At 46.5% G+C, this 11,186-nt stretch overlaps 1 protein-coding gene across 1 annotated transcript; it reads left to right on the forward strand.

Moving 5' to 3' along the window:
* Window positions 1-6,502: 6,502 nt before the first annotated feature.
* ARC (activity regulated cytoskeleton associated protein) lies at window positions 6,503-8,928 on the forward strand. Its single transcript, XM_072151078.1, has one exon. It carries the CDS (start codon window positions 7,053-7,055, stop codon window positions 8,256-8,258), a length of 1,206 nt encoding a protein of 401 aa, XP_072007179.1. The 5' UTR covers window positions 6,503-7,052; the 3' UTR covers window positions 8,259-8,928.
* The last annotated feature ends 2,258 nt before the right edge of the window (window positions 8,929-11,186 follow it).

Below are 11,186 nucleotides of genomic sequence, written 5' to 3' on the forward strand. Positions count from 1 at the left end.
TGGGAGAAGACAAGGTGAGCGATGCCCCCAGTCCTGTCTCCTGTCCCTGTAAAGCCTCCTGCAGCCATTCATGTGGGGGGGGGGGGGGGGGGGAGGGGCGGCTTCTCAGCCAAGGGGATCGGCCTAAAAACACCTCCATGAATAAAGAATGGAGCAGCATGTCCTCCAGGAGCCGCTTCTCCCGACCCTCCAGGAGCAGATGGTGATGAGCAGAGCCTCCTCCAGCATGATGGAGCACCGGCCATAAAGGGGAGAACTAAATGGCTCAGGGAACAGAACTCAGAGATTCTGGGTCCATGGCCCGGGAACAGAACACAGAGATTCTGGGTCCATGGCCCGGGAACAGAACACAGAGATTCTGGGTCCATGGCCCGGGAACAGAACACACAGATTCTGGGTCCATGGCTCCGGGAACAGAACACAGAGATTCTGGGTCCATGGCTCCGGGAACAGAACACAGAGATTCTGGGTCCATGGCCCGGGAACAGAACACAGAGATTCTGGGTCCATGGCCCGGGAACAGAACACAGAGATTCTGGGTCCATGGCCCGGGAACAGAACACAGAGATTCTGGGACCATGGCTCCGGGAACAGAACACAGAGATTCTGGGTCCATGGCCCGGGAACAGAACACAGAGATTCTGGGTCCATGGCTCCGGGAACAGAACACAGAGATTCTGGGTCCATGGCTCCGGGAACAGAACACAGAGATTCTGGCTCCATGGCTCCGGGAACAGAACACAGAGATTCTGGGTCCATGGCCCGGGAACAGAACACAGAGATTCTGGGTCCATGGCTCCGGGAACAGAACACAGAGATTCTGGGTCCATGGCCCGGGGACAGAACACAGAGATTCTGGGTCCATGGCCCGGGAACAGAACACAGAGATTCTGGGTCCATGGCTCCGGGAACAGAACACAGAGATTCTGGCTCCATGGCCCGGAGACTCCCCAGATCTTATCCCATTGAGAACTTGTGGTTAATCATCAAGAGACGGAGGGACAAACAAAAACCAACACATAGTGACAGAATGCAGCAGTGATAGTGCAGGAATGGACGGCGATCAGTCAGGATCTGGTGCAGGAGGTGAGTGAGAGCTGCCAGGGAGAATTGCAGAGGTCCTGGAGAAGAAGGAGAGGTCCTGCAGATACTGACTCGCTGCAGTAACTCCTCCCACCTGACAATAAAAGCTTCTGCTCCCCATAATATGATTGCACTTGTATCTCTGTATGTGATAAACATCTGACAGACCAGAGGGACACATCATGTGACAAGAGGAGATTTGTGTCATTACCAAAACTTATGGCCATGACTGTACACACTACAGAGCATGAGGACATGTCTAATCACATGACCATGGATGTAACGAGCTGTGCACCTGTGTGACATCATGTGACCAGAGATATAAGGAGTTGTGCACCTGTGTGACATCACATGACCATTGATATAACAAGGCATGCACCTGTGTGAAGTCACATGACCGAGGGATATAATGAGCCATGCAGCTGAACTTATACCTGAACTCTCCACTACCCAGTGATGAGCAGGACCACTAGGGGGCGATGCGGAGCATACGTCTTACTGTGTACAATGTTACAGTATGCAGTCTGCTCCTGAGCTCCCCCTAGAGGCGCAAAATGTTAGGATAAAATATTTTCATGTGACTGCAGAGGGTTTGGAGCTTTGTGTTAGAGAAAAGGATCTCTCCAATGTAGTTATTTATTAGCACAGAATTTTGTGCCTATTTAGATCTTCATTGATACTGTATGACTATTGCATTGGTTATCAGAGTTGCGGACGTTTGGCATTATAATAAATGCGACTTTTGGATTTTCCCCAAAATTCTCCAATTCCCCCCAAACTTGTAAATCTAATTTCCGTGCGGCGAGTCTCCAGATGCGTCATTATCTGCGTAATCCACGCCATTATAACACATGAGCGAGGTGTCTGCCTGGGGAGAGGTCGTACTGCGCAGTAATGGACCCCCGATACGGCGCTGGTTCTGTAATTAGCCATTGATCCCAGATGGGCTCCTCCAGCACTTCCTGCCCCCTCCGTGTTCCCATCTCTGTGCTGCTCTCCGCTCGCTGCCATACATGGACTTCCTTTCCTGCTCGGTCGCCTGTGCCGCGCCTCTCCCGTCCTTATGCTGACAGCGAGCCTTTTATGTGCAGCGTCTGCATCAAGCTGTGAATCCCCTGTCATGTGTCAGCCTGTCCTCCCTCATAGCGAGGTGTCAGCACCCGTCACACGCACCCCCCTCATCATCATCACCCACCCGCTGAGGGAACACAAGAAACTGCATCTTATTTCCTAGATTCTTATATTGCACCATCACATGACCATCCTGCCCCCCCATACCCCAGTATAAATTATATCTGTTCCTGGGAAAGCTGGGTGACCAACGATATGGTTGCCATCACAGTTCACCATGAGGGAAGGGGCAGTGAGGGTCTGGGGTAACACATCAGCCCAGGGGATTCCTCTTTACCACGTCATAATTCAGCAGATTATCTGTTCTCTCATACAGGTTTTTAGAAAAGGGACATAAATACAGCCGCAGGGGGCGGCAGGTGGAGGGGGCGGCAGGTGTAGGGGGCAGCAGGTGGACAGAGGAAGCAGGTGTAGAGGGGCGGCAGGTATAGAGGGGCGGCTGGTGTAGAGGGGCGGCAGGTGTAGAGGGAGGCAGGTGTAGGGGACAGCAGGTGAAGGGGGCGGCAAGTGAAGGGGTCGGCAGGTGTAGAGGGAGGCAGGTGTAGGGGTTGGCAGGTGTAGAGGGGCGGCAGGTGTAGGGGTAGTAAGGTGAAGGGGTTTGGCAGGTGTAGAGGGAGGCAGGTATAGGGGTTGGCAGGTGAAGGGGCGGCAGGTGTAGGGGTAGTAAGGTGAAGGGGTTTGGCAGGTGTAGAAGGAGGGAGGTGTAGGGGTTGGCAGGTGAAGGGGTAGTAAGATGAAGCGGTTGGCAGGTGTAGAGGGAGGCAGGTTTAGGGGGCAGCAGGTTTAAGGGTCAGCAAGCTAAGGGGTCGGCAGGTGTAGAGGTTGGCAGGTGTAGAGGTTGGCAGGTGTAGGGTAGGCAGGTGTAGGGGTCAGCAGATGTTTAGGTCACCAGGTATAGGGTCGGCAGGTGTAGGGGTCGGCAAGTGTAGGCGTCGGGAGGTGTAGGGGAAGGCAGGTGTAGGGGAGGCAGGTGTAGGGGTCAGCAGGTGTAGGGGTCAGCAGGTGTTTAGGTCACCAGGTATAGGGTCGGCAGGTGTAGGCGTCGGGAGGTGTAGGGGGCGGCAGGTGTAGGGGGAGGCAGGTGTAGGGGGAGGCAGGTGTAGGGGGAGGCAGGTGTAGGAGAGGCAGGTGTTTTGGTCGGCAGGTGGAGGGGAAGACAGGTGGAGGGGAGGCAGGTGTAGGGGTTGGGAGGTGAGGGGTCGGCAGGTGGAGGGGTTGGGAGGTGAGGGGTCGGCAGGTGGAGGGTCGGCAGGTGTAGGGGTTGGGAGGTGAGGGGTCGGCAGGTGGAGGGGTGGGCAGGTGGAGGGTCGGCAGGTGTAGGGGTTGGGAGGTGAGGGGTCGGCAGGTGGAGGGGTGGAGGGTCGGCAGGTGTAGGGGTTGGGAGGTGAGGGGTCGGCATTTGGAGGGGAGGCAGGTGTAGGGGTTGGGAGGTGAGGGGTCGGCAGGTGGAGGGGTCGGCAGGTGAAGGGGAGGCAGGTGTAGGGGTTGGGAGGTGAGGGGTCGGCAGGTGTTGGGGTCGGGAAGTGAAGGGGTCGTCAGGTGTAGGGGTCGGGAGGTGAAGGGGGAGGCAGGTGTAGGGGGAGGCAGGTGAAGGAAGTGATAGGTGTTTTGGTTGGCAGGTGGAGGGGGTGGCAGGTGTATCGGGGGCAGCAGGTGAAAGGGGCAATAGGGGGGTCTCAGGCCTGGATATAGATCACATTGGGGCCTGCAGCACCTCTGACAGGTGTAGTGGATAACACTAGTGAGATAGATATTGAATTCATAGATATATTTGACATAGACAGATGATAGAGATAGATATAGAAGTGTTGGACTGTATATTCTATAACATTCCTATATATAAGCGGTCGATGAATCTATGAATTGTTTCTGTAATCAGTGAAACTCTGCGTTGGAAGAAAAACTTATTGCAAGATAATTTGCATTTAAGATGAAATCACAGCTCAGTGGAGATGGATTCCTGGCCGCCCGCCCGTCGCGCTCCTTACACTGGGCGCAGATGTGCAGCAGGTTCCCTGGTCTCTCCTCATGTGAAGGAACGAGCCCTCGGTGCAGGGTAATCCCCTCTCCATCTTCCCACAGATAATGGGCAGGAGACGCTTAATTGACATCCCACTCAGAGAAATTGGAAGGTGCACTCTGTAATTTGTCAGCTCTGCTGGAAAAAAAATATATGAAAAAAAAAGACTAGAGATCTGTTCACACAATCCCCCTCACTTATCATGTAGAGCTTGGAAGTACAGCATGGCGGGACCAGAAGCGGAGCCGGAGAGAAGGCATGAGTCATCGGGAAAATTAGTCAGTGAGTAGGTGTTGAAGAACGGTGACTAAATAAGGCCAAAACTGCAGTTAGCCAGAGTAGAGGAGTTCAGGGCTGAAAAGAAGGAGAAAAAAAATGACAAAAACACCTAATTGTAAAAGATTGCAGGTTTCAAAGAACACAGAAAATTCCTTATAAGAACAAAGTCGAAGAGCGAGAAAAACCACAGGGCCGAAAAATACGAGATGATTATATTCAGAAACCTCCCATTCGATGTGCCGGGGATCGGAGGACCACAACCATCGGGGGGGAGAACAAAAGACAGAAAATTACCAAGGGCGGTGTAAGCATCTCCTGGTGCTCTCCATATCTCACAGGAATCTCACCGTAATGAAAGGGGTTGTTGAGGATTGGAAAACATGGCTGATTTTTTTTTTCTAGGACCTGGAACATGTAATGCTACACTGATTATGAAAGAGAAAAATTGGGGCAGTTGGCGAGTCAACAGAACTCCGAATCTATATTAGATGGAATTTTGCTTGGTGGGTCTCAAAAATTGTTATTAGCTGTAATGTGAGTATAAAGTAATGACTTAAGATCAAGTGGAGCCAAACATTAATGGAACCATGGATCCATCATGTTTGACCAAGAGGGGACTGGCTACTGTTTATCTCTGAGTAAAATTTGAGTTGATTTCTAAGTTATGTTTAATACTCCCACCAGTGAACTTCCAATGAAAGGTCAGAAGATCCACTTTCGAGGATAACCGACTTTCCATTATTGAAATAACCAATGATCAAATTTGGTTTTGGATGATCCTAGGTGGTTCTTCTACAATAGTCTACAGAGATGACCACCCAAAACTTTTAGCAAAATATCACAAAAAATTCTGGTCTAGACAGAAGGTCTTCGCCAAGACGTGGCCATTTTCAGAATTTTCTAACAACCAACTGTTTTAGTTGCGTTCTGATGAGATGAATGCATCCACAGTCCTACCATTTTACTCAATGTGTGTGTGGTCCAGGTTCTTTGCCCCCAAAGTGAAAAATCTAGGTGGTTCTTTTCGATGACCTAGAGAGACGACCACCCAAAATGATACCCAACGTTCTTCATAACAAAGAAGAAGATATAAATCAGCACCACCAGAGTTCAACTAGTGGTTTATGGTCCACTGACTTTAGAATGCATGTGGTCAAGGCAGGGTCATTGTCCCCAAACTGTTGGTTCCTCGCCAAATATTAGACAATCGGGTCTAATATCTGAGGTCTTCCCAAAGAGGCGGATTTATGGGGACATTCCATTGTATTTAATAGTTTATAACCAATCATCAGCCCACATAAACATTGAAGACTAAGTCTCATTATTTTCCTTGAAATTCATGTTTGCAGAAATCTTGATGCAATGGGGGAGTAAACTCCACCTTCGAGCAAACCCTTAGAGTCACAGCATTCACAGGTTTGTAAGTCCCACCACCGATGACAAAATATGCAACGGCCTTCACTGTTTGTCAACCTACTGTATCAAAGCACCAAATCTGCTCCCCCTTATTATTACCACCAACCCACGAAATGTGGGTCAATGAGCCCACGCCACCGCCCAACCCTACAAGCGAGATTGTGTCTATGTGACGATTACATGTAGGTGTGTATGCGGTGGGAGGACATGGTCTTTCACTCATCCAGTAAAATGACGAGTTGAGACCCTTTTTGGCAGGTTGAGACAGGGAAGACGTGTGATATTCCGTGGGAGATGTGTCTCCTGGTTATTATAGCTCTGTTACGTGTTTTTCTCAGAGAGAGAGAGAGAGAGATAGGGAATTACACATTCTTCCAAAGCTGGAGTGTTCACAGCCTTCAACGTGTTAGCTGAATCATCGGGAGGGAGGGTGCATCGAATTGGCATCCCAATGTTCCGGTTGTCAGGGAGATGGAAGCTCCAACCAATGAGAGATGAAAACGTAGTGTGGGGTTTGCTGGTAACTCACATGTCGAGCTCTGCAAGATACAGTATAAATACGGAGCCTGGAGAACTATCCACACAAACTCCGATGCAAGCAGCTAGGAATAGTTTCTTCTCTTCTCTTGCATTCACGACAACTTTCGAGGATCATTGCCTTCTGAATACTTAGCTTTTTCCGAAGATTTGCTTTCCATTCCACAGCAACATTTTTACCAAGAAGCTTCTCAGCCTGAAAGATTGGAACAAGCCTCCTTCTCCTCATTCAGTCCTACCACCTCCGGAAATATCTGGACTTCCCATTACAGAACTTCTGAAAGGACTGGACACTTTTCTTGGGTGATATCTAATTAACAATTTTCCTTTAGCTCTTGAACTTTTCATAAAATTGCATTTCTGCTTAACTGAGAACCTGACCTTGTTGTACGTTCCTATCTAGCTTGAAGGAACACTAGATTGTTTGTTGGATTGTACAAAAGTGATCTTGACCACAAAGCATAGAGAGAAGGGTTGCATGCATTTAGCTAATTTGCTGCAGAATTTAGCAATTTTGGGATTGTGAGACCAGATATTTGTTGATTTTAAGTCATTTCTAAATCATCAAATTTATAAAATTTTAACAATGGCAGCAAGCATGGCTCTTAGTGCCATCGGGGCACCCGCTCTCTCTGTGCCTGAACAAACTGTGGCTCTTCAGATTGGTACTTGTAGTCCTGCAGAAATGCTGGACAGAGTCAGGAAGACTCAGGTGTATATCCTTTCCGGGGTTTCCAGGCAGGTCGAGAATGAGCTGAAGGGGTTCAAGAGGTCCGTACAGAGGTTAAATTCTAACATGACTGACCAGTCCCCAGTTGTTGGGATTCAGAGGTGGAAGAGGTCAATCAAAGCTTGTTTGATGAGATGTCAAGATACCTTGGTCAATTTAGAGAGGTGGATGAAGAGGGAGATGAACTCTTGGAGAGGTGTGTTCTCCCGTTTTGAGAAGATGGTTAGCAAAGCCGATCAAAACTTGTGTAGGACATGTAAGATGGAGGAGAAGCATAGGAGGTCTTTTTATGGAGAAAAAAGTGAAAAAGAAAAGGAGGCAGAGGCTAATCAGGAGGAGATTATTGATCCTTATGCCCCCAGCCCACCCTCATCCCCACCACCACCACCACCTCCACTGCCAGCTCAGTCTTGCCACCCACACCATTGGGTTGTAATTTCAGTCGATATCTTGTCTCCTCCTGAGTTTGATGCCAATATGTCAGAGGATCCCCGTGAGTTTTTAGTGAACTTAGAGAAGTACTTCAAGCGTAGTGGGTGGAACGAAAAAGTTTGGCTATCTGAAGTGGACAACCACTTGAAAGGAGCAGCCAAGAAGTGGTGGGAATACAGGCAGGAGACAGTCGACAACTGGCATGACTTCAAAATCGCCTTCCTGCAGTATTGTGAACGGTTAATCGTTAGAGAGGCCATCAAGAGGGACTTAGATCTTCCACAGAGGCGCTGGGAGCCCCTCGAGCAATTTGTGTGGAAGAAAAGGGCCTTGTACCATAGGCTTTATGCTGATGCCAATGAGGAGGACATGATCCGTTACATTATTAGCACTCTACACCCAGAGATCAAGCGCTTCCTCAAATCCCCACTCCCCAAGACAATGGACCAATTAGTGCAGATGGGCCAGGAAATCCAATTTGATTTTGAGCAATCCGAGAAGCAGACCCTTAAGGCGGCCTACTCAGACGAGCAGATTAGCACCAAACTCAATGTCATCGTCACCAAGGACCCTTACGATAGTAATAATAGCATAATCACTGAGAAGTCCAGTTACATCGAGGCATGTTAAGCGGATGACTTTGGAAACTTTGGTGGTTCTCTGCTGAGAAATTTATGCTCTTGAAGGGAAAACATTTTAGACTTTGGATAGAAAGTCGATTTAGCTCAGAACTTGAAGGAAAGTTGAGGGATTTCTTGGAGCTTCCTCTAGTGGTCAGTGGTTGGTGGAATGGGGATTAGATGGTGAGATCTTCTCATTGTAGATGTTAACAAGTTGATGTTAGAAGTCATCAAAGATCTAAGCAACCGCATTTACAATACACAAAATTCTAGGTTTTCTCATGTGAGCAGGACATATTGCCCTGCGTGTAGCCAGAACGCAAGCCGTACTCGCATTCTACGACCACATGGAGTAAATGGATCTATAGAAAAGTCTGTGAATTGTCACCAGAATCTGGTGTCACGACTTTTTTTTGGTGCAAATAATACAATAAATGACAATAACAATAAGTTTTTGCACTTTCTGATGGACAAAACCATTTACTGTAAGTGGAGGTGTTTAAACAGTGTTGTGCCTTCTCCCTTTAAATTTCAGGGAACGGCATAGGAAAGACAGTTCACAATTTGTTCAGTTTTAAGAGCATTATTTTTTATACCGACTATAAAAGAAAGAAAAAAAAAACTATTTTTGATATGTACCAAAGTGTCATCCAATCACGTGTGATCTTTAGTGCACATAATACGATCTATTGTAAAGAGCGGAAATTGGAATTGTACATTTTTAGTGATTGTATTTTTATTAGAAAGCAATAATATGCTTCTACCTGTACAGACAACCATCAAAAATATCATCATGAATGGCAATGTCACATTTATTTTTATATTAACGCTGAAAAACTTTTTGAATTTGTTGGTGGTAGATATTGTAAAATGTTCCTTGGTGTAGAATATCGATGGAAATACATTGTAGCAATTTTCATCATACAATAACCGGTCGCATCAAAGTCAAACCAAAATTCTTTGAAGGTCATATGTTTGTGGAACCTTCTGGATGGACATTGATAGAGACTTGGACATTCTCATCCATCTCCAAAACTTTTGGAACTTCAATGGACCAAACAGACGACATTTCTGAACCTACAAGGTAGATCCGTATGACTATGTATCGATGTTCTTGGCTATGCCAATGACTTCCCCCCTTTACAGAACACGGGCAATGTGGAATGTAGGACTCGCTCACTTCACTCAGGAATATCTGCAAAATTCAGGAATTCTTGAAACATTCTTCAAACTTTTTGAACTTTCATGTTGCACATACATCAAGCCCGGTCAATGATCGATGGACTCTTGCCTGGCCGACATACAAAGACTTGAAAGTCATCATCAAGGGAACAAACTGCTCTTCATAACGTCCTTCAGATTGGTCGTGAAGAAGAGCCATCCAATGAACCCTTTGCAGAACAATGTAAGTATATGAGTTCAATGATTGATGAATTTAATCTCAATATCTAATGGAGCGAGAGTTATAGATTAATTTTAAACCCAATTTTATGTTCCTAACTTTAGAGGTGGTAAAAATTACATATCTCATCTTCAAGTCAGAACCTGTAGTTTGTAGAACTGAGCAGATCCCACAATATTGTATCAGATGTATCTAGCTCCAATGTCCTAATACTCAACCCTCTTTATTCTTCTTTTTCAGATGTCAAATCAAAATCAATCCTTGAACCTTCCTCTTACGGCAAGTCAATGGCACATGGGGCAAGACGATGCTCTTCATTCTTCTTCTGTCTTCTACAACATAACTCCAAGTGGAATTTGACGTCTACCATCAGACACATAAGTGGTCAAGATCTTCCTATAGTTCTTTGTTTGGACTTTAATTCGAACAAATCTCACGAAACCCAATAGAAATGATCCAAAACAGCAAAAATTTACAAAAATGTTCCAGAAACAAAGAACAAAGAAACATTGTCTAAAGCTCCAACACATACAGATCTTCACACATGTCAACCTCCATGCCAATAAGGCACCGCAAAAGCCTTTCAGCTTTGTAGGACATGTTCTCGTAACCTTGTGTTATGACGATGATTGATACCTCTGACACTGATATAGAATGTAAGACTGGACATCAATGATAAAAGTGACCTTAATGTGGAAGCCTTATCACAGTCATCACAGAAACGACAGATGAAAATCTCCTGTTTTTGGTCTATGATCCATGTATGGAAGCACATTTGCAGTTATCCAAAGAGGTCTCGTCTGAAAAATGAATTTTGTGTCAATGTACAGATGAATATTGTTTAATAAAAGTTAAAAAAAAAAATCGACTTTTTTGTGTTTCTTACTTTACAGTAGTCACAATATCCAGCTGATAACTATTATTAGTGACTCAGCTGCATCATCTATTGAAAACCTTTACAATCAGCTCTTCTGCTCCTCCCCTGTACTTTACACTGCAGCTCTGGTCCATTAAATCTTAGACACATTTTTGGTCATATATAATCTAATAGATCCATATATCATCTCTGATACCTGCTCCAATGGGAGCCATTGATTCGCACTTTCTCCCTTCCCATCTGTTCTGCCTTCAGATGATGGATATGAAAGTGGCGGCACAAATACTTGGGGTTTATTTCAGAAGTAAATTATAAGGTCATTCAGACGGGACTAGGGGTCAGAGGACTTTCACTTCATCTAAAGATATGGATCATCTATAATCAATGAATGGTGTATAATATAAAATGTAGATATATACGGTATAACATCTAGTATTATAGGTAACCCAGCCTTTCGCCCATGCTTTTCCCTGCAGCTTTGCTCTGGAATTTCAGTTCATTGCACTACAGTAACAACACTATATCATCACTAGTCTTGGTAAGGGAGGGGGTGTAAGGCTATGCAGTCACTGCCCCTGGGGATGCCCCCGGACCAGGGTCACCTTGCTGGGAGGGGATGAGATCCAGGGATATACAACCCCCCCCCCCCCCCCCCCCGC

Source organism: Engystomops pustulosus, chromosome 5 (genome assembly GCF_040894005.1).
Source record: "Engystomops pustulosus chromosome 5, aEngPut4.maternal, whole genome shotgun sequence".
Lineage (NCBI taxonomy): Eukaryota > Metazoa > Chordata > Amphibia > Anura > Leptodactylidae > Engystomops > Engystomops pustulosus.

Coding starts and splice junctions, on each gene's coding strand:
- ARC (XM_072151078.1), top strand. CDS start 7,053: ATGGCAGCAAGCATGGCTCTTAGTGCCATCGGGGCACCCGCTCTCTCT.